Raw genomic sequence first — 24172 nt, 5'->3', positions numbered from 1 at the left:
GTGGGCAAATGCATGGCAGATGAAGTATAATGTGGATAAATGTGAGGTTATCCACTTTGGTGGTAAAAACAGAGAGACAGACTATTATCTGAATGGTGACAGATTAGGTGTCATGGTACATCAGTCATTGAAGGTTGGCATGCAGGTACAGCAGGCGGTTAAGAAAGCAAATGGCATGTTGGCCTTCATAGCGAGGGGATTTGAGTACAAGGGCAGGGAGGTGTTGCTACAATTGTACAGGGCCTTGGTGAGGCCACACCTGGAGTATTGTGTACAGTTTTGGTCTCCTAACCTGAGGAAGGACATTCTTGCTATTGAGGGAGTGCAGCGAAGGTTCACCAGACTGATTCCCGTAATGGCGGGACTGACCTATCAAGAAAGACTGGATCAACTGGGCTTGTATTCACTGGAGTTCAGAAGAATGAGAGGGGACCTCATAGAAACGTTTAAAATTCTGACGGGGTTAGACAGGTTGGATGCAGGAAGAATGTTCCCAATGTTGGGGAAGTCCAGAACCAGGGGACACAGTCTAAGGATAAGGGGGAAGCCATTTAGGACCGAGATGAGGAGGAATTTCTTCACCCAGAGAGTGGTGAACCTGTGGAATTCTCTACCACAGAAAGTTGTTGAGGCCAATTCACTAAATATATTCAAAAAGGAGTTAGATGAAGTCCTTACTACTAGGGGAATCAAGGGGTATGGTGAGAAAGCAGGAATGGGGTACTGAAGTTGCATGTTCAGCCATGAACTCATTGAATGGCGGTGCAGGCTAGAAGGGCCGAATGGCCTACTCCTGCACCTATTTTCTATGTTTCTATGTTTCTATGTAAATAGTTGGGGTCCCAGCACTGATCCCTGCGGCACCCCACTAGTTACTGGTTATCAACCATTTATCCCGACTCTCTGTTAGTTAGCTAATCCTCTATCCATGCTAATATATTACCCCCAACCCCGTGAACTTTTATCTTGTGCAGTAACCTTTTATGTGACACCTTGTCAAATGCTTTCCAGAAGTCCAAATAAACCACATCCGCTGGTTCCCCTTTATCCACCATGTTCGTTACATCCTCAAAGAACTCCAACAAATTTGTCAAACATGACTTCCCCTTCATAAATCCATGCTGACTCTGCCTGACTGAATTTTGCTTTTCCAAATGTCCAGCTACTGCTTCTTTAATAAGGACTCCAACATTTTCCAAACCACAAATGTTAAGCTAACTGGTCTATAGTTTCCTGCTTTGTGTCTACTTCATTTTTTAAATAGGGGCGTTACATTTGCAGTTTTCCAATCTGCTGGGACTTCCCCAGAATCCAGGGAATTTTGGTAAATTACAACCAATGCATCCACAATTCCTGCCGCTACTTCTCTTAAGACCCTAGGATGCAAGCCATCAGGTCCAGGGGATTTATCTGCCTTTAGTCCCATTATCTTACTGAGTACCACCTCTTTAGTGATTGTGATTGTGTTAAGTTCCTCCCCTCCCCCCATAGCCCCTTGACTGTCGGAATATTGTTAGTGTCCTCTACCATAAAGACTGATATAAAATATTTGTTCAGAGTTTCTGCCATCACCATGTTCCCCATTGCTAATTCCCCAGTTTCGTCCTCTAAGGGACCAACATTTACTTTAGCCACTCTTTTCCTTTTTATATACCTATAGAAACTCTTGCTATCTGTTTTTATATTTTGTGATAATTTACTTTCATAGTCTATCTTCTTAATCATTTTGTTAGTCGTTCTTTGCTGGCTTTTAAAACCTTCCCAGTCTTCTGTCCTCCCACTAGTTTTGGCCATTTTGTATGCCCTTGTTTTTAATTGGATACCATCCTTTATTTCTTTAGTTAGCCACGGATGGTTATCTTTTCTCTTACACCCTTTCCTCCTCACTCAAATATATTTTTCTTGAGAGTTATGAAATATCTCCTTAAATGTACACCACTGTTCATCAACCGTCCTACACTTTAATCTATTTTCCCAGCCCACTTTACCCAACTTTGCCCTCATACCTTCATAGTCTCCTTTATTTAAGCTTAGTACGCTGATTAGAGATCCAACTTTCTCACCCTCCATCTGAATTTGAAATTCAATCATGCTATGATCACTCATTCCAAGGGAATCCTTTACTAGGAGATTGTTTATTAATTCTGTCTCATTACACAGGACCAGATCTAAGATATCCGCAGCATAATTTAGACCTCTGTAACATTGCCCGTCTTCGCCCTTGCCTCAGCTCATCCGCTGTGGAAGCCCTCATCCAGGCCTTTGTTACATCTAGACTTGACTATTCCAACGCACTCCTGGCTGGCCTCCCACATTCTACCCTACGTAAATTAGAGGTGATCCAAAACTCGGCTGCCGGGGGAAAAAACACTTAGACTAACTTCTCTGCTTACTTCTGACCTCATATTTTTTATCTTCTACTCTCTGGCGTTTAAACCTTTTGTGGTGAACAACTTTCCTGCATCAGTTTTGTCACTCCCCTTTATAATGCTGAACACTTCAATTCGATCTGTTGTTCAATGACTTGAAATGCTTGTATACCAGCTGCCTACCCTGTCCCTGAGAGGCCATGGATGTGAGAACTCCATAATCGGAAGTCTTCTTAGGCAGTTCCCCGGAGTGAAGGATGATTTGCTTCCAAACTAATATGAATTCTAAGGTGACTGATGAGACCAATGCGGGATCTACAGTCTCTGTCACAGGTGAGGCAGGTGGTGGTTGGAGGGACAGGTGGGTGGGGTGCTTGATTTGTCACACGCTCCTTCCGCTGTTTGTACTCGGCTTCCGCGTGCTCGCAGCGAAGAGATTCAAAGTGTTCGAAGCCTTCTCGGTTGCTTCTCCTCCACTTTGAGCGATCTTCAGCCAGGGATTCCCAAATGTCGGTGGAGATTTTGCACTTTTTCAAGGATGATTTGAGGGTGTCCTTGAAGCGTTTTCTCTGCCCTCCTGGGACTCGCTTGCTGTGTCGGAGCTCGGAGTAGAGTGCTTGTTTTGGGAATGTAGTGTCAGGCATGCAGACAATGTGGCCCGTCCATCGGAGCTGGTCGACCGTGGTCAATGCTTCGATGCTGGGGATGTTGGCCTGAGCGAGAACACTGACATTGTTGCATTTATCAGTGTTGGTGGTACTTTTCAAGTGCTTTGAGGTGCCTACTGTACATAGTCCATATCTCTGAGGCTTATAGGAGGGCGGGTATCACTACTTCTCTGTAGACCATGAACTTGCTGCCAGGTTTGAGATCCTGGTCTTCGAACACTCTCTTCCTCAGGCGACCAAAGGCTGTACTGGCACACTGAAGGTGGTGTTGGACTTCGGCATCGATGTTTCATGCAGCAGAGCCTGGTCTCCAATCGTCTTGGGTCCCCTTGCCATTGGAAGTACAACGGAAGGGGCCACAAATTCTTGAGGCCCAATTGTTTTCTTTCACCCCAGGTAAGCACCAGGCTGAAGGTTTCATAGATCTATCCACAATATTGTCGAGATCCTTTTCCTGATCGGAACATAGTGCCACTATTCCATTTAACACATCTTGAGGTACAGTATTTATCTTCATCCAATGGGTGATAAGCAGGCAGAACAAATAGGCCGCCAATTACAGAACCAACCCAATTTTCATTTTACCCCGTTCTCTGGAGGACAGCTACATCTACAAGATCCTCCAGTTTCAAAGAATGATCCACACTGAAAATATTAACTCATCTCTTCCAGCATTTTCTCCTTCTGTTTCAGATTTCCAGCGGTTGTAGGGTTATTTTTGCTGGTTTTTGACAGGTATGAAAGGCTGGAGAGCATAAGTGAGTGTTTAAAGCTTGCTCACTCACTTGCAATAAAAATAGAAAGATGGAGTGAGCTTAGAAAGTGAAATTTCTCTGTTGGGAAATTTCATGACTTTTCTAGTTTTCGAATGCTTTTCTCTAAAGTGTCAGAGGTGGCTCAGTGGGTAGCACTCTTGCCTCTGAGTCAGAAGGTTGTGGGTTCTAAGTCCCACTCCAGGGATTTGAGCACAGAAACCTAGGCTGACAGTCCAGTGCAGCACTGAGGGAGTGCTGCACTGTCTGAGGTGCTGTCTTTTGGATAAGATGCTAAACTGAGGTCCTGTCTGCTCTCTCAAGTGGATATAAAAGATCCCATGGCACTAATTTGAAGAAGAGCAGGGGAGTTATCCCTGGTGTCCTGGCCAATATTTATCCCTCAATCATAAAAGCAGATTATCTGCTCATTATCACATTGTTGTTTGTGGGAACTTGCTGTGCACAAATTGGCTGCCGCGCTTCCTACATTACAACAGTGACTACACTCCAAAAGTACTTTATTGGCTGTAAAGCACTTTGAGATGTCCGGTGGTCATGAAAGGTGCTATATAAATCCAAGTCTTTTTTTCTTTTCTAAATGGGAAAAATATTCTGAAAACTACAAATGTCACGAAGGGAATATTTTTGGCAGCCATTACCATTTACCTTCTATGCAAGTTGAAAAATAACCAGACAATGAGAGAGGTAACAGTAACAATTATATTCATGATGCTGTATACCTGTAATGGGGCTGCTCGCTCCCTGATGAGGAAAGGCTTCAGTTCGACAATTCACTTTGTGCTTCCTATAACACTCCCACTTTTATCAAATTCAGATGGAGTGCTAGACATAACCATAATTCAAAATTGCAGTTTATTGAAACACGAATGAACAGGTTATTTATTTGACGTAAAACACTGGAATCAATTACACTGCCAGCTGTTCAGATACACTGTGCTGCCATACTATTAACAATACAATGTCACAAACACCTTGGGGATAATTCTGACTTTGGGTGCTGGTGTAAAACAGGCAATATCAATTCAGCCGTCCATTATACATCTCTCCCAATTTTCAAAACCGGGAGGGATATGTAACAGGTGATTGAATTCATATTGCCCATTTTACATTATCACCCAAAGTCAAATTGACTCCCCTTTTTGTCGTAAATACATCCTCGACTCCGAGGGACTGCCTCAGAAGAAGAAGATTAAATACTGGAAAGACCGAGGCCATTGTTTTCGATCTCCGCCACAAACTCCGTTCCCTAGCCACTGACTCCATCCCTCTCCCTAACATCAGTCTGAGGCTGAACCACACTGTTCGCAAACTTGGTGTCATATTTGACCTTGAAATGATCTTCCAGCCACCTATCCATATCATAACCAAGATCACCTATTTCCACCTCCATAACATCGCCCGATTCTGCCCTTGCCTCAACTCATCTGCTGCTGGAGCCCTCATCCATGCCTTTGTTACCTCTTGACTTGACTCTTCCAGCGCACTCCTGGCTGGCCTCCCACATTCTACCCTACGTAAACTTGAGGTCTGCCAAAGCTCGGCTGCCCATGGGCTAACTCGCACCAAGTCCCGGGCTTTTTGGATTTAGAACCCAATGGTTCTTGAGGTCCATTTCTGTGACATATTTTCATAATACATATAGTATCTGAAAACTCACGAACAAATTTATGTGACTGCATTAATGCCAAATTAATTCACATGCCATTTTAAGTCCTGAGATATATCTTATTCACAGTGCACCCCACCACCCCATCCCAAAAAGCTGTGGTTGGGCAGTAAAGGGGTAATTTCTGACTTCATGGGCTGGACTTTCGGCTTTTGAGTTTATGGGGCGGTAATGGCGGTGGGGCAGTCCTGATACCGCCTGGGAAAAGTTTGCACCCTCTCCCTAGCATCAGTCTGAGGGTGAACAAGGCTGTTTGCAACCTAGGTGTCATATTTGACCCTGAAATGAGTTTCCAGCCACATATCCGCGGCAAAACTAAAACTGCCTTTTTCCACCTCTGTAACATTGCCTGCCCCTGCCTCAGCTCTTCTGCTGCTGAAACCCTCATTCATGCCTTTGTTATCTCTAGACTTGACTACTCCAACTCACTCCTGGCTGGCCTCCCACATTCTATACTACATAAACTTGAGGTCATCCAAAACTCAGCAGCACGCGTCCTAACTTGCACCAAGTCAAGATCACCCATTACCCCTGTGCTTTCTGACCTACATTGACTCCCAATTAAAGAACGCCTCGATTTCAAAATTCTCATCCTTGTTTACAAATCACTCCATGGCCTTGCCCCTCCCTATCTCTGTAATCTTTTTTAGCCTCACAACTCCACAAGATGTCTGCGCTCCTCAAAATCTGCCCTCTTGAACATCCCTCATTATCCATCAGTGGCCGTGCCTTCGGCTGTTTGGGCCCCAAGCTCTGGAACTCCCTCCCTAAACCTCTCCGCCTCTCTACCTCTCTTTCCTCCTTTAAGACGCTCTTTAAAACTTACCTCTTTAAACGAGTTTTTGGTCATCTGCCTTAATTTCTTTTTTTGTGGCTCGGTGTCAAATGTTTCTGTTTTTTCTTGTAACACTGCTGTGAAGCGCCTTGGGACATTTTACCACATTAAAGACGCAATATAAATAAAAGTTATTATTATTATGACTCCACAGGGCTTCAGCAGCTAGGTGGGAATTGTGAACATAAGAACGTAAGAAATAGGAACAGGAGTAGGCCATACGGCCCCTCGAGCCTGCTCCGCCATTCAATAAGATCATGGCTGATCTGATCATGGACTCAGCTGCACTTCCCTGCCCGCTCCCCATAACCCCTTATCGCTCAAGAAACTGTCTATTTCTGTCTTAAATTTATTCAATGTCCCAGCTTCCACAGCTCTCCGAGGCAACAAATTCCAAAGATTTACAACCCTTTGAGAGAAGAAATTCTTCCTCATTTCTGTTTTAAATGGGCAGTCCCTTATTCTAAGATCATGCCCTCTAGTTCTAGTCTCCCCTATCAGTGGAAACATCCTCTCTGCATCCACCTTGTCAAGCCTCCTCATAATCTTACACGTTTCGATAAGATCACCTCTCATTCTTCTGAACTCCAATGAGTAGAGTCCCAACCTACTCAACCTTTCCTCATAAGTCAACCCCCTCATCCCCGGAATCAACCTCGTGAACCTTCTCTGAACTACCTCCAAAGCAAGTATATCCTTTCATAAATATGGAAACCAAAACTGCACACAGTATTCCAAGTGTGGCCTCACCAATACCCTGTATAGCTGTAGCAAGACTTCCCTGCTTTTATATTCCATCCCCTTTGCAATAAAGGCCAATATACCATTTGCCTTCCTGATCACTTGCTGTGCCTGCATACTATCCTTTTGTTTTTCATGCACAAGTACCCCCAGGTCCTGCTGTACTGCAGCACTTTACAATTTTTCTCCATTTAAATAATAACTTGCTCTATGGGGGTGGGATTTTTATCCAGAGTATATGATATACAAAGCTCTTTTGGGTAAATCATGTTTGTGGAAGTAGAGTAAAAAATTGCTGGAGCCAAGTTTGTTTCAATGTTTTTTGATTAATGTTATTTAATTGGTATTTAGTAAGATGGGTGATGAACTGTTGAAGTGGTTTTATGGCAGAGATTTTTTTTTAAACAGAAATGTGACTGAGTAGAATTTTGGGGGGGGAGAATATTAGTTGGGAGAAAATTGAAAGTGTGGCAGAAAGGTTTTATGCAATGGGATTGGTGAATAGTTAACATTTAAAAATACCCATTGGATATGAGAAAAAAATCAGGAGGATGAAAATAACTAACCAACGAGGAATGACTGAAAATAGCCATTTATGACATTGCACTGGAGAGTCCACTGGTCTCCTATTGGGAGTTACGGTGAGACACTGGTAGAGAGGAGGTGAATGCTGAAGTGGTCGAGAGTAGAATCCCCACAGAATTTCAGCATCAGTAGGATCATCTCTTGCAAACACGGAAGCTTTGGGGTCCAAGCTCCAAGGTGCAGACATGGATGACCTCAATTCTATACTGCAAGAGAGGTTGAGACCTTATAGACTCTCACTTATCTACTACTACAGGTACTAGTAGTATTTCAACAATGGTACCCACTGAGCAAACAGAGGAGCACAAATTGTGCAATCACTTTACACTAACCAGATATTTCCCTAGTCAGTATCCATCCATTCTGACTTATTGCGAGGAACAAAATATATTAGCCCCGCAAAGATTTATACTACAATGTGTTCGAGAAATAGAAAATAAAGACAAACTCAGGAGATTGCTTAAGTGATAATTGTCTGGTTATATTCATTCAAGATAATACGACTGTTATACACTTTAATCTGTAAATAACATCCATGTCTGATGTTACATACTGCGTCCAGCTTTAGAAATAGTTTGAAGTATTATGAAAGAAGTGTCTACTGTATTATTTCCCCCCAAAATGCATTACACTGGTTACTGCAGACATAGTGCACAGCATACAGGAAAGTACTGCAAGTCTGGCACCAACTAAACTGAGGATACAGAATAGCCAACACGGCATCTAACAGTATTTTATAGAGAACGCTTTTATAGAGAACGCATGTACATTGATTATGTTGTAATAAAAATATGTGATTTCATCGTAGGTCTCTGCACAATGAAATGTCCTCTTCATGGGGTTTTGCTCACCCCCACCTGAGATCCCAGGGAGAAATGATTCAGGGCTCTCAATGTCTATAACCAAAGCAGGGGCGGCTCAGCTCAGCTCAGCTCTGCTCATCCTCTGTGATCCCAGCTGTGCACTTTAGATTTAGCACCGATCTGCAACAGAACAATTGATCGCTTTTGTTATTGAATTGCAACATATGCTGATTTAAAGGACTTTTTAAAGTTAAAACAAAAGTACTGTTTATATTTGTTGACTGAAATAAATATAACTAATAAATAGCAATTTTTAAATAACTAGGATGAACTGCGAAATCCACAGTGATCACCTGCTCAAAAGAAGCAAGAAATCACAAGACCACAAATTTTATTTACTTAAATGTTCTGTATTTCCAGGAAACAACATGAAAGTGCATTATTGTGCTTTTATATCCCACTGAGTAGGGAGGAAGGAGGCAAACTTCAGTCTATACTGTGCAAGATTTCACAGCAGAGAAGAAAACACACTGGCCATGCAGGGGAAAGAATTACTCTGCAACACTGGAAGCACCTTTTAAAAAATTCAAAAGCATTTACAGTGGTGCTAAACATAAGTATCAATAAAATTGATCCCCCCCCATCCTCCGCGCCCTCCGGCTCCCATCCCCCCCACACCCCCACCACCATACATTGCGCAGCAGGCTTGAAGTAACAATTTGTTTCCATTTCTTACTGTAATCCTCATATAAGACTTGTAAACCAGAGAGGCATCTCTTGCGCAAATAGAATCATGGATATTTGCAGCATTGAAGGAAGTCATTTGGTGATAGTGTGTGTACTGGCTCTTTGCTAAAGCAATCCAAAACTAATCCCACTCTCGCTATAGCCTAAATCTTCCCCTGCTTCAAATGTTAATCTACTCTTCCCTTAAAATATGCAATGGTCTCAATCTCAACTATTCCCTCTGGTAATGTATTCCTTACTATGACCCGAATGGCACTGGCCTTTTTAATGTTTTATCTACCTGCACTGTGCCTTTTAAGGAATTATAGGACTGGATTTTCAGCTTTGCTCATTTCGGGGCGGTAATGGCAGAAGGGCGGTAAAGTTTGCGCCCGGGAACAGTTTGCGTCTCAGTCAGCAAAATTAGTCAGCTGGGCCCGGAATGTGGGTTGGAGCGCTAAGGGAGGCGTTACACACCTCTCTTAGGACGCTAGGCTGGCTGAGCAAGCGAAAATTCCAAGGTAAACAGTCAGCTTCGGAGCGCTCTAAGAGAGGCCTGGGGGACGGAATAAAACCTGAAAAAACCCCACCAAAAACATTCCCAATAAATAACTCACACCACCACAACATAAATAGCAAAAACAAATAAATAAAGAACAATCTCGCTTACCCGAGGTCGACATTGCTTACCTCACTGTTTCATGGGCGGCAGCCAAAAATTGAGCCTGTTGCAACCAGGGGCGTTGCACATTGGCTCGCCTCTTCTGGGCGGTACTGCTCCGTGCCCTGTCGAAACCAGCACTGAAAGTGTCGACGGGGCACTGTAAGCTGGGAACCCACAGGGAAGCACTTACCGGGGCGCCAACAGGGGGGGCAGAATACTGAAAATCGAGCCCTATGTATTTGCACCCTCCCATTCTTCAGCATCTTTCCATTGAGTATACACGCCTACTCTTTGCTCTTCCTCCTAAAATGCAATTCCTCAAATGTATCCGTGTTAAATTGCATCTTCCACCTATCTGCCCATTCTGCTAACCTGTCTATGTCCTTATGAGATCTTTTGTGGTCTTCGTCACAACTCCACTACTTTTGTCTGAGCAGCAAATTTCAATGTTGTGCTCCCTCCACCCAAGTTCAAATCATGTAAATATATATATAATATCTCAAGAATAAAATTTACCCAGCACTGACCCCTGAAGTATACCATTTCTAACCCTTTTCCAAACTCATTAACACCAATTAACCCTAATCTTTTGTTCCCTGTTCACCAGTAACCTCTATCCATGCTGCTATATTTCCTCTTATAACATAAGCCAACTTTTTGTAACAAGCCTCTTGTCAGACACCTTGTCAAATTACTTCTTAAAATCTATATATACACATCTGCTGCATTGCCTTCAACTGTACAGTCACTTCTTGTAAAGTCACCTCGAATCATCGAATGGTTACAGCACTGAAGGAGGCCATTCGACCCATTGAGTCCATGCCGGATCTCTGAAAAAGCACTTCAGCTAGTCCCTCTCCCCAGTCCTTTCCCCGTAGCCCTGCAATTTTTTTTCCTTCAGTTACTTATCCAATTCCCTTTTGAAAGCTATGATTGAGTCTGCCTCCACCAACCTTCCAGATCCTAACCACTCGCTGTGTAAAAAAGTGTTTCCTCAAGTCGCCTTTTGCCAGTCACCTTACATCTGTGTTCTCTGGTTCTTGACCCTTCTGCCAATGGGAACAGTTTCTCTCTATCTACTCTGTCTAGACTCTTATGATTTTGAACACCTTGATCAAATTTCCTCTCAACCCCAGCTTCTTCAGTTTATCCACATAACTGAAGTCCCTCATCCCTGGAATCATTCTCGTAAATCTTTTCTTCACCCTTTCTAACGCCTCACATACTTCCTAAAATGCTGTGCCTAGAATTAGACACAATACTCTAGTTGAGGCTGAACCAGTGTTTTATAAAGGTCCATCAGAACTTCTTTATTTTTGTACTTGATGCCTCTATTTATGAAGCCCAGGGTCCCATATGCATTTTAAACCGTTTTCTCAGCCACTTTAATGAAGTAAAGGCTCTATTAAATTTGGCAAACATGACTTTCCTTTAACAAATCCATCCCATGCATCTTTAAATGTTCAATAATTTGATCTTGAATTATGAATTCTAACTGTTTTCACACAACTGATGTTAGACTAACTGGTGTATTGTATAATATGGTTAATTTTACTCGGCTCTTTCTATGGGGTATTTTGAATAATTCTATAAAAGGATACAGAAAAGGCAAAACAAATGGGTTCAGAGTAGATAGCTCCTGTTGAAGAGTTAGTACTGGCACAGACCTAATGGGCTGAATGAATTCCTTCTCCACTGCAATTACTATGGTTCAAATATATGGCTATGATGTCAAGTTATTCCTTATGTAACAAGTATTAAACGTTTAGGCAGTACTGTAGCACAGTGTGTGCTATTGATATGGGCTTGTGTCAGTGATCCTGATCTCTTGACTTCAGCTATTCAACCATATATTTGTGCAGACCCAAGAATTGGCACTGTAAATAGAAAGAGGGTAAATTAGTCTGGGCCACCTATGAGCAAAAATGAAAGCGCATGGGATTGGTGGTAATCTTGTGATGTAGGTTGGTAATTGGTTGGGAGGTAGGAGACAGAAAATAGTGATAAAGGGAATGTTCTCTGATTGCCGGGATGTGACAAGCGGTGTTCCTCAGGATTTGATAGGGTAGATAAAGAGAATCTATTGCCTCCGGTGGGAGAATGCAGAACAACTACCATGCACAGACATATATTAATACCTGTAACATGAGAATAAAAGCCTGACACAGTTACAAAAGCACCCATAAGGTGAACTTGTAAAGTCTATTAAAATTGTTTTAATAGGACTTGAAAGAGAAATGTAAACTATATTTAAATGTTTGCATTGTAGAAAGATTAAAAATTGCAACTTGTCCAAAATAACACTGCCTACATTCTATCTTGCACTAAGTCACATTCATTTATCACTCCTGCCCTTGCCAACTTTCAGTGGCTTCCTGTTCCCCAACATATCAATATTCAACATCCTTGTCCTCATCTACAAATCTCTCCATGGCCTCAGCTCTCCCTAGCTCTGCAACCTCCTCCAGTCTATGCCCTGTTGCACCTCTGTTCTTCCAACACTAGCCTCTCTTGAACCCCCCCCTTCCATCGCCTCCATTCACAGAGACTTCAACCCAAAAAACCCCACATTCTGAATGCTCGCGCTAAACCCCTTCACTTTCTCGCTTCTCGCCTTTCCAAAATCCACCTCTTTGATTTTGCCTTCAGTCACCAACCCTGAGCCTTCTCCTTGGTGTCTGGTGTGCCTCTGTGAAAGATTTTGGGACATCATATGACCTTAAAGGCGCTATATAATTATAAGATGGTGCTGTTGTTGAAGTTATCCATTAGCTTTATAGGAATGTTCTAATGGTCAATTTTTTTCTCATTCGTTTCCAGGGAACATGCAATTCCTGTGAATAATGCAGAAAAATAAGGTGTGGTGATCTGTTACACTGAGTCTCTACCCATTTATGTTACCCAGATCTTTCTTAGAGATCCCCCAAGGTGGGCAGGGGAGGGCAGACGCAACCATGTCAAATGATGCAGGGGGGCCCTAATGGTAGAGTCATTTCATATTTCTGCAGGTACGCTGGGCGGGTATCCATTAGAAAGGGCACCCAGAATAAATAGGCACTAGGCAGTGCACCTAGCCTCCCTCAGATCATAGGAATGGAACAGAGCAACAAACTTGTCCAAGGAAGACGCACAAAGATATTACCCCTATAGATCTTTGGGCCTGGAGGCTTACCAGCTGCTGACTTTGGACAAAGTTGACGGCCATTTAAACTCTCAACTTCTGGGTTGCTAGTCCAGTACCAAGGCCACCATATTCTGTGCATAATAAAAGCGTAAGCCTGTTTTTTCATTAAAAAAGATACACAGAGGAAATCTGTCCATTGTTGGAGCAGAGTGGAGGAAACTCTGGTCTGATTCTTACTCTCCTATACTTCTTATTCCAGGAGCACCCAACAGTGCCATTGGGTGGCTGATATTGGAAAATGTTCCCTGCTGCAGCATTGACATTCCTCAGCTTAATAAGGAAAAATAAGAGTCTCCAAAAATATGTGAAACATTTGGGAAATTCAAATTGATAATTTGAAGACTCTATTTTGAGACAGTAAGGCTTATTTTCTTGGTCAGTGCTGACTGCAAGCATTATGTAATCAAAATTGTAATAAATCAGTAAATGTGAGCTTGGCTTTACCAAAAGTCTAGACAGCAAAATGGTTGAACATTCTGAAGGCATGAGTCTCTAACTGTTAATATCACATCATCACTCATTGTTAACAATGGATAATGACCACATGCCCCCGAGTCTTTTTGCTATATGAAGTAGCACAGTCATTTCTCCAAGTGTCCATCATTTGATAAAATAATGTCCCTTCCACTCATTTATCACTTGTGAAAAGAACAAAGAACTGCATATGGCAGACTTAGATGCCAAATCAGCAGCAAATTCGCCTAATACTTGTTCAATCAGCCCAATTAATTAAATCGATAATTCAGAGGAAGACAAAGATAAGGTGTGACTGCGAAATTAGTGTGACGAGCTCACTGGGTAACCCATCATCTGGATTTTCAGTTATACATGCCCCCCAGTAAGACTTCAAGCACAAATGAGATTTTGCAGTTTACAGGAAAAGGATGACATTTTTAATATGTGATCATGTTCTTTGGTAAATCTACCCCAGCTATCCCCCCCCATGCTAAAAATTCTTATATATGCTAACACGGTCATAAATGCCACCAGTATTAATCTCAGGCATAAATGCTTCAATATCCACTCATAAAATGTGTCCATTATGGGCATCAGCAATACATCAGAAGCAGGCTGGACCACAATATGGTAAATTGTACCTGCTTTAAACCTTGCTCATTTTTCTTTCAAAAATGTAACTGTAATTACAGATGTCTATTTCTTGACTATCCAGCTTCTAAATCACCGTACTTCTAATGTACTCCTGAGGCAGTATTGTTTGAAATCTCAAAAGCTATTCATTTGATGCCTCTCGTACAGAAACTGCCATGGAGCTGAATTTCCCCGGACCGCTTGAAAAGGTGCCCTACAGCAATACAGCTCCAGAGAATGATTAATACAGAATATAGAGAGAATAATTCGCAAACACAGAGGCCTCGTTTTTTCCTTGAAGATTTTCTTTGAAGATCCACCTCCTGCTCCCTCAACCATATTTCCACCAAACTGCTGATCACCTAACTTCTCTTCCTGGTCCCCATCTTGGCAGGCATTGTTAATGGTTCCCTTTCCTGAGGTACTGGCCCCCTCCCCTTCAAATCTACCGTCATCACCACGCTCCTAAAAAAAAAAGACACCCCTGACCCTTCTTTTCTAGCAAATTATCTTCCTATCTCCAACCTCCATTTCCGTTCTGTTATATAAGTAAACTTGTATTTACTCTGTACAGCCACAAGAGGGCTCATCCCCTGGAGTCCCAAGGGATCCCATAATCCCTTGGGAGCACAGGTATTTAAGGAGGCTTCACAGATTGGAGAAACACTCTGGAGACTTGCAATAAAAGACTAAGGTCACACTTTACTTTGAGCTCATAGTGTTCAGTCTGACTCTGTCTCCAGACACAACAACTGGCGATGAGATACAGATAGCGAACCCAAAACTGCAGAGAACAGTGGGCAACCTGGAGAAATTCTCAGACAGAGATGATTGGGAAACTTTTGTGGAACAACTTGACCAATACTTTGTGGCCAACGAGCTAGATGGAGAAGAGAGCACTGCCAAACGAAGGGCGATCCACCTCACTGTCTATGGGGCACCAACATATGGCCTCATGAAGAATCTGCTCACTCCAGCGAAACCCATGAAGAAATCGTACGATGATTTGTACACACTGGTCCGAGAGCATTTGAACTTGAAGGAAAGCGTAATGAGGTACCGGTTCTACACCTACAAAAGGTCTGAAGGCCAGGAAGTGGTGAGTTATGTCGCCGAGCTAAGGCGCCTTGCAGGACATTGCGAATTTGAAGGACATTTGGAGCACATGCTCAAAAACTTTTTCATACTTGGCATTGGCCACGAAACCATACTTCGCAAACTTTTGACTGTAGAGACCCTAACCTTGAGTAAGGCCATAGCGATAGCCCAGGTGTTCATTGCCACCAGTGACAATACGAAGCAAATCTCTCAGCACACAAGTATTGTGAACAAAATGATGTTGTTTTCGAATCGTAACATACAGGGCAGGTCACACATACCTGCAGCTACACGTCCGCAGATGTCTCAGAGTCCACCATCAAGGGTGATGAATGCAAGGCCATTAACACCTTGTTGGCGCTGCGGGGGTGATCATCATTTCCATTCATTCCGATTCAAAGAGTACATTTGCAAGGGCTGTGGAACAATGGGACACTTCCAACGAGTGTGCAGGCGAGCTGCAAAGCCTGTTAAACCTGCCAAGCACCATGTTGCAGAGGAGGACAGATCCACGGAGGATCACAACGAAACAGAGCCTCAGACCGAGGAGGCAGAGGTACATGGGGTGCACACATTCACCATGAATTGTCCCCCGATAATGCTGAATGTTGAACTAAATGGACTCCTGGTGTCAATGGAGCTGGACACGGGCGTGAGCCAGTATATCAAGGGCAAAAAGACTTTCGAAAGGTTGTGGTGCAAAAAGGCCTCAAGGCTAGTCTTAACTCCAGTTCGAACAAAACTAAGAACTTACACGAAAGAACGGATACCTGTAATTGGCAGTGCCACCGTAAAGGTCTCCTACGATGGAGCGGGGCACAAGCTACCACTCTGGGTGGTGCCTGGCGATGGTTCCACATTGCTCAGCAGGAGCTGGCTGGGAAAGATACGCTGGAACTGGGACGACGTCCGAGCACTATCGCCCACTGACGACACTTCGTGTGCCCAGGTCTTAAACAAATTTCCTTCGTTGTTCGAACCAGGCATCGGGAAATTCCAAGGAGCAAAAGTGCAGATCCACCCAATTCCGGAGGCGCGACCCATCCATCACAAGGCGAGAGCAGTACCGTACATGATGAGAGAAAGGGTAGAGATCTAGCTAGACCAGCTGCAGAGAGGGCATCATTTCCCCGATTGAGTTCAATGAGTGGGCCAGTCCTATCGTCCCAGTCCTCAAGGGAGATGGCACTGTCAGAATCTGTGGCAATTTCAAAGTAACTATCAATCGCTCTGCCTGCAGGACCGATACCCACTACCAAAGGCCGACGACCTCTTTGCAACGCTGGTGGGAGGAAAGACGTTAACGAAGCTGGATCTGACTTCAGCCTACATGACGCAGGACCAATACCCACTACCAAAGGCCGATGACCTCTTTGCAACGCTGGCGGGATCATCGAAGGCCCTCACCTGCATCAACACGCACAAAGGTCTTTTTGTTTATAACAGATTCCGGTTGGAATCCGATCAGTGGCGGCGATATTCCAGAGAAACATGGAAAGCTTACTGAAGTCGATCCTGCACACCATGGTCGTCCAGGTCGACATCTTGGTCACAGGTTGGAACACAGTCGAGCATCTGCAGAATATGGAAGAGGTTCTTAGTCGACTCAACCACGTGAGGCTCAGGTTAAAACGCTCGAAGTGCATTTTCCTTGCACCTGAAGTAGAGTTCCTGGGAAGGAGAATTGCAGTGGACGGCATCAAGCCCACCAAAGCGAAGACGAAGGCAATCGAGAACGCACCGAGGCCACAGAACGTGACGGAACTGCGGTAGTTTCTGGGACTCCTGAACTACTTTGGTAACTTCTTACCGGGTCTCAGCACACTGTTAGAACTGCTGCATGTCTTACTATGAAAAGGGGACGAATGGGTTTGGGGCAAAAGCCAAAAAATGCCTTTGTAAAAGCGAGAAAATTGTTATGCTCAAACAAATTGCTTGTGTTGTATGATTCATGTAAGCATTTGGTACTAGCATGTGATGCGTGGGGTGTGTATTGCAACAAGCTAATGATTTCGGGAAACTGCAACCGGTTGCTTATGCGTCCAGGAGTCTGTCTAAGGCTGAGAGAGCCCACAGCATGATTGAGAAAGAAGCGTTAGCGTGTGTCTATGGGGTAAAGAAAATGCATCAATATCTGCTTGGGCTACAATTCGAATCGGAAACTGACCATAAGCCACTTATATCCCTGTTTTCCGAGAGTAAAGGGATAAATACCAATGCATCTACCCGCATCCAGAGATGGGCGCTCACATTGTCCGCATACAGCTACACCATCCGCCACAGGCCAGGCACAGAAAACTGTGCCGAAGCTCTCAGTAGGCTGCCATTGCCCACCACGGGGGTGGAAATGACGCAGCCCGGAGATCTAGCCATGGTTATGGAAGCATTTGAAAGTGAGCAATCACTCATCACTGCCTGGCAGATCAAAACCTGGACAAGCCAGGACCCCTTATTATCTCTAGTCAAAAGCTGTGTTCTTCACGGGAGCTGGTCCAGTGTCCCAGTGGAAATGCAGGAAGAGATAAAGCAGTTCCAGCGGCACAAAGATGAAACGTCTATACAGGCAGACTGCCTTCTGTGGGGCAATCGAGTAGTGGTCCCCAAGAAGGACAGAGACGCCTTTATCAATGACCTCCACAGTACCCACCCAGGCATCGTAATGATGAAAGCAATACCCAGATCCCACGTGTGGTGGCCCGGAATCGATGCGGACTTAGAGTCCTGCGTTCACAGATGTAATACATGCTTGCAGTTAAGCAATGTACTCAGGGAGGCGCCGCTAAGTTTATGGTCTTGGCCCTCCAAACCATGGTCTAGGGTACACGTCGACTATGCAGGCACGTTCTTGGGTAAAATGTTCCTTGTGGTTGGAGACCTGCAATAAAAGACTAAGGTCACACTTTACTTTGAGCTCACAGTGTTTAGTCTGACTCTTTCTCCATACACAACGTGTTCCAAAGTCCTGAAACGTGTTGTCACCTCGCAAATCGGGGGATCAAGGGGTATGGTGAGAAAGCAGGAATGGGGTACTGAGGTTGCATGTTCAGCCATGAACTCATTGAATGGCGGTGCAGTCTCGAAGGGCCGAATGGCCTACTCCTGCACCTATTTTCTATGTTTCTATGTCTATGTTTTCTAAATCCACATCTTTTTCAGCAACTGACCTAGTTCCTCAGTAATCTATGGGAGGTCGGGGGCGGGGGTGGGGGAGAGGAGCATAGCCTTCTAATGCATTGATGGGTTGAGGTATCAAGGCAAGTCTCCCAAGGTCAGTAAACCCTGTAGATTGAGTACCTATGAGTGAGAATCAGACTGCAATGCCTCACTCCCATTTCCTCCATCCAGTCCTCTTACACCTTGTCATGGTCCTTTCCTACTGTTCTGGATCACCTCTGCGGCAACTTTCTGTTCTTTATGCCACTGATGTGGTGGCTTTGTTTCTATGTTGCAGTATAGAGGTGGATACTGAGCGTATGCTACCCACCTGTTGTCATTAGCATGCAGAGTTGCAGCAGAATGCTTCACTGCCCCATTTTTCCTAACTGCATGGCTGAATGGGGCCAGAATTCAGGCCGCCAGAAACCTGGTGCACCTACCATCTTTTTTGGTTCCATTACCGCTGCTGTTTGCGGCGGCCACTCGATCGGTTTGCACGGATTTTTTGGAAAAAATGACGTCCGACAGTAATGACCGTCGGGAATCGGGAGTTTGCAGCGGTGTGGGTTGGTTGATTGGGGCGGCATTACCACGGGGAAATTCAGCCTTCTGGTCATTTGAAGCTAACGAACTAGCTGCTCCCTGGCCTTCTTAAAGGCTGGGGTTTGAATCTAGGCCCCGAGGAGGGAAGGAATTGTGTTCAAGGATGGCTGCTGCTGCTGGACCAAGAAAGGCAACGTGATTTTCGGACGTTGAGCTGGAGACCCTGATGCAGGGTGTCGAGGGAAGGAGGTGAGTCCTGTGCCCAGACACGGGGAGACCCACTCACGAGGTGTTTACCAATGCCTGGAGGGTGATTGCTGTGGAGGTCTCAGGGACCTCCATTCATATCCACACGGCCACGCAGCGCAGAAAACGGCTGAACAATATCACCCATCTGATGAAAGTGAGTACCTGTTCCACCAACTGCTGACCTTGCATCGGGGAGTCTCTCCTTCATCATTCTCTTATTTCCCACCTTCACTATTATTGTGTTCCTAACACAGATGAGGCTGCACACAGGGAGGTTAAAGTAACAGTGACCTCAGTCTTTAATAAGACACTCCAGAGTGAGGAACAGGCTTATGCACAGTGCTCCCAAGGGATGCTGGGATCCCTTGGGACTTCAGGGGATGAGCACCCTGGTGGCGGAACATGGGAGTGCATGCTTTACAGATACACAACAACTATATAGTCACTGAAGCAGCATTTCATTGTTGAGGCCTATATATATATGTGTGTGTGTGTGTTTGCACAATGGAGGCTCCCTCTCATCTCACAGTTACAGCTGCGTGTCAGCGACACCCTTGTGCCCTCATTTCTGATGCATTATCACAGTGGTACTCACCAACCATTCTATGTTTTGCAGGCCAAAATTCCACACAACAGGATGGAGCAAAGGAAGACTAGTGGTGGCGAGGCCGAACTCCAAATACTCACACCCTTGGAGGACATAACTGAAAATCTCGAAGTAAAGAGCCCGTCCTCGAGCGCCCCAAGAGAGACTTTCCTGGAAAAAAAAAATTGCCCCCAAAAAATTACAAAAAACATTCCCAATACCTTGGTCACCCCACATAAACATGATCACAAAAGTAAAAAAGAAGAAACCACTCACACTTACCTCATGTGGTCGTTCCTTCCCTCTCTGCCGCTGGAACAGCTCGGACTGCCCGCTTTCGCAGCTGGTCCCACTGGGGTGCGCTACAGGTCCCGTTGGAAACAAATTGCAGAATGGTGTTGCAACCGGGAGCGTTGCACACTGACTCGCCTCTCCCGGACGGTACTGCTCCGCGCCCCCCGCAAAACCAGCACCAAATGTCCCGGCGGGGCGCTGGAAGCTGGCCGCCCCACCGGAAATCATTTCCACAGCCATTACCATCCCTCCGGGGCGCAAACAAAGGCGGCAACACACCGAAAGTCCACCCCATTGGGTTCTACATCCACAAAGCCTTCAAACCCCATCCTAAGCAGATAATTCCCTAATTACTTTTTGAAGGAGTTAAACACCAACAGATTTGTTGAAGAAACAATGAAGAGATCACAAGCCTCACGATTTACAGAATACCTACTTATGTATTGTATCGGCACCAGGAAAAGTTGGACCCTGCTCACAAGTAGGTCCTGAGAACATAGTGTTCAGGCACTTGCATGAACCACATTCACATATTCCGTTGCCATTACATATCTCTCCATTAGTTGAAATACATGGTGACACATACAACGAACAATCACAGGCACTGCCTATAAAGTTGGGCAAGCATTCACATATTCCACAGTTGCAAATGCCATTTCCTGCAAAAAAAAGTAAAAACGATTAGCTCACACAGCAGTTTCTTTTAAATGCAAGTTTATCCCTAACTTTATTTCTGTCTCTCTTTTTTATTACCTCTTGCAATAATCATTGGTTTGGAAGGCAGGCATGATTAGTCTCAAAGACATCTTGCAATACGTGAGTTCTGGGCCCAGATTGGCTTTGCAAAATCATGATGTGGGAAATTGCGTGCACCAGAGGGACTGCTGGGAAAATTAAAGGGACGCAGCCAGGTTCAAATGTGGGCAATATAAATTTTAGCTATTAGAAAGACTGTTGGTGTTTCCTCTGTATGTTTCAGCCTTTGTAAAGGCTGTTTAGGCACAAAAAGTGGTTGTCAAAATAAATATGGAACAGGAAATGGTATCTGTGGGAAGATAATGGAGTGCTACAACACCTAAACCCATGATATGATGGCTGACAAAGCAGAGGTGTTACTGCTTAAGGCGGGTGCGAGAAGTGTTTCACGCCAGGACACCCTCCCCAGAGGACAGTAGTTCTGCAAAGCAGTAGGTGGCTGAAGAAAGTTGAGGTGATGTTGTAGCAGATAGCACAGGTCTGCGGAAACCAATTGCACGCAGCGGAAGGAGCGTGCGGCAAACCAGTCCCACCCTCCCTTACTCTCAACGACTATCTGTCCCACCTGTGACAGAGACTGTGGTTCTCGTATTGGACTGTACAGCCACCTAAGAACTCATGCTAAGAGTGGAAGCAAGTCTTCCTCAATTCCGAGGGACTGCTTATGATGGTGGAATGCCAGGGTATGCAGCTATAGTTGGTGGAATAATGGCAATGCAGGCAATGCAGCTCTAGTGTCTGCTGATCTCCCAGGCATGGATTCCATCAACTTATGCCAATTTCAACCATAGATAATGCATTTGGGGCACATCTAAAGCAATTACCACCATTAACTCTACCATCACTTGCTGCCCACCAGGCGACTCTGGAACTTGAGCCATGAGGTTTTGGTTTGGAAGAGCTTTTTTCATGCCCACATTTGTCCCTGTTCCTTTTTATTCATGCTCTGGTGACTTGGCTGAAGTGATGGGCTTTCTTGGGGGGACTTTAAAAAGATGCTTACTGTAATGAATGAATCTTTATTATACTGTAATTAAATAATAGCAAAAAATTAAACTAAAATATACATATATTAATAAAATTACAGAAATCTTTTTAAGAATCTATAAAATGAACATTGGAGTTCTAGAAATATACTGTAAACATTGCAAGAAACAAAAATATCCAAAGCCTCTATCTTCTTTGCTCCCATTCAACATAGGCTCTGAATGCAAAAAATGCCACCCTGGAGCAAAGGTCTGGAAACTGTACCAAATACTCAGTTAAATCATGGCCCTGAAATCCCGTTTTGGCATTCCCGCGGCATTTTAGAGAAAAAGTACGCACCTACCTTAAGCTGCTGCCTAGGTTCGACTTTCTGATGCTGAGGCCTGCCCTCACTGCGAGTCGCAGCGCGTGCACGTTGATGCGTGTGCAGGCGTACAGCTGGAATCACATGGCTCTGGGCAGCCAATCAGGTAAAGTATCATAGTAATAGGAGTTCCGCTGGGTCCTAAACTCCTATTCTATGATTGTGATAGAGCCCGAAACACCCAAAACACAGCCCCAAACACTCAAAACACTAATAAAAAATAGAAAATAATTACACTACATTCATTTAAATTAAAGTTATTAATGTCTTAAAAAAATAATTTCCCAATTTTTTAAAATAAACTTACCGTCGGAGGGTTTTTAATAATAAAATATGTTTTAATAACTTTATTTTTATGTTTTTGTGTTTTTTAAAACACTTGCGCCTGTAAAAGTAGGCTATGCACCTGCTTTTTCAGGCGCAAGATTTCTGAGGACATTTGTAAGCGTAAATATTGGAAATTTACACTTACAAGTGTTCTCGCTCCCGAGATGCGGCCATCTGTCAAGCCAGAAACTTGACAGATCGGAAATGCCGGTTGCTTGTGCATACGCATTGCGCGCTGGAAATCGGCATTTCCGAAGCCTTCCCGGGTCCGTAGGAACTCCGTATGGACCCAGGGAGGCCGGAATTGTTGGCCTATTGTTTTATGGATTCTGGAGCTTTAATTAATCTAAGGCATTAATGTGTGCTAGTGCTTTAACAAGTAAAATGTAGCTAGCTGTTAAATTGTGAGCAGAAGGAATTGGGCAATATAAAACCTGCTCGCTCAACTTTCCACTCTCTCTGCACTCATTCCATGCCTGTGGAACTGATAGCACCGATCAGAAAATCTGCTCCACTGAGAATTTGACAAGGGAATAAATAAAAACACCATTCCTTACTTCAGTGTGCTGGAGTAATCTCTGTATTATTATGCCACTCTCCTAAAAGAATGACAGCATTCCATCTAAGCTACCCTCTCTCACTAAGTCAATACCATTTTGAACTCTGACGGAACAGGGGATCAGAGACTACTGTGGCCTACTGCTTTTACTTGTTAAAGCGCTAGCACACATTCTGGCCTTAGATTAATTAAAGCTCCAGAATCCATAAAACAATAGGCCAAAATACGTAATATAAAAGATTCTCATGATCTGAAACAGGACTGATCCTCAGGTCTGACACACTGACATATCTGTGGATCGATCTTTTGATCTTCCACCTTAGTCCATGGTCCTTTTATTAGCTCTGGATTTAAAACCTTTTGCCACCTATGCTGACATTGAACATCTGTTCGGTTAAGAAAATGACTAGCAATGAAATTCCAATCTTCTGTACCATGTTCTTCTACCAAGCTCTTTAACTTCTCATCCTCATCAGGTATCCATTTAACTTTGTTACAGAGCTTCTTTGTACCTTTCTGTTGAGGCACCCATGGTGTCCATTACCTTTAAGCATCCACCAAAACCATGAACCATTTCAGAAGTTTAGGAACCAAATTACAGTTCAGCATTGGGTTTCTGTTATCTTGGTATCATTCTTCTAATAGTCATGATGGATACAGAACTTTGTATGATATACTTAGCCACACACAGGACATAGAAACATAGAAACATAGAAAATAGGTGCAGGAGCAGGCCATTCAGCCCTTCTAGCCTGCACCGCCATTCAATGAGTTCATGGCTGAACATGAAACTTCAGTACCCACTTCCTGCTTTCACGCCATACCCCTTGATCCCCCGAGTAGTAAGGACTTCATCTAACTCCCTTTTGAATATATTTAGTGAATTGGCCTCAACTACTTCCTGTGGTAGAGAATTCCACAGGTTCACCACTCTCTGGGTGAAGAAGTTTCTCCTTATCTCGGTCCTAAATGGCTTACCCCTTATCCTTAGACTGTGACCCCTGGTTCTGGACTTCCCCAACATTGGGAACATTCTTCCTGCATCCAACCTGTCCAAACCCGTCAGAATTTTAAACGTTTCTATGAGGTCCCCTCTCACTCTTCTGAACTCCAGTGAATACAAGCCCAGTTGATCCAGTCTTTCTTA

General features: G+C 44.1%; 1 protein-coding gene across 1 annotated transcript in view; it reads right to left on the bottom strand.

The window, feature by feature from the left end:
• Positions 1 to 8100: 8100 nt before the first annotated feature.
• The window catches only part of LOC139264669 (integrin beta-1-like), a 174930-nt gene continuing 158858 nt past the window's right edge, over positions 8101 to 24172 (bottom strand). Inside the window, exons 13-15 of the mRNA XM_070881540.1 lie at positions 20469 to 20691; positions 19748 to 19909; positions 8101 to 8623 (exon numbers count right to left, since the gene is read on the bottom strand). Of these exons, the coding sequence (XP_070737641.1) occupies positions 19756 to 19909; positions 20469 to 20691 (377 nt within the window). The 3' untranslated portion in view covers positions 8101 to 8623; positions 19748 to 19755. The remainder of the gene's footprint in view (positions 8624 to 19747; positions 19910 to 20468; positions 20692 to 24172) is intronic.

The sequence above is a fragment of the Pristiophorus japonicus genome, chromosome 5, assembly GCF_044704955.1.
Source record: "Pristiophorus japonicus isolate sPriJap1 chromosome 5, sPriJap1.hap1, whole genome shotgun sequence".
In the NCBI taxonomy this organism is placed as follows: domain Eukaryota; kingdom Metazoa; phylum Chordata; class Chondrichthyes; family Pristiophoridae; genus Pristiophorus; species Pristiophorus japonicus.
This window is presented reverse-complemented; position numbering and strand designations above follow the sequence as displayed.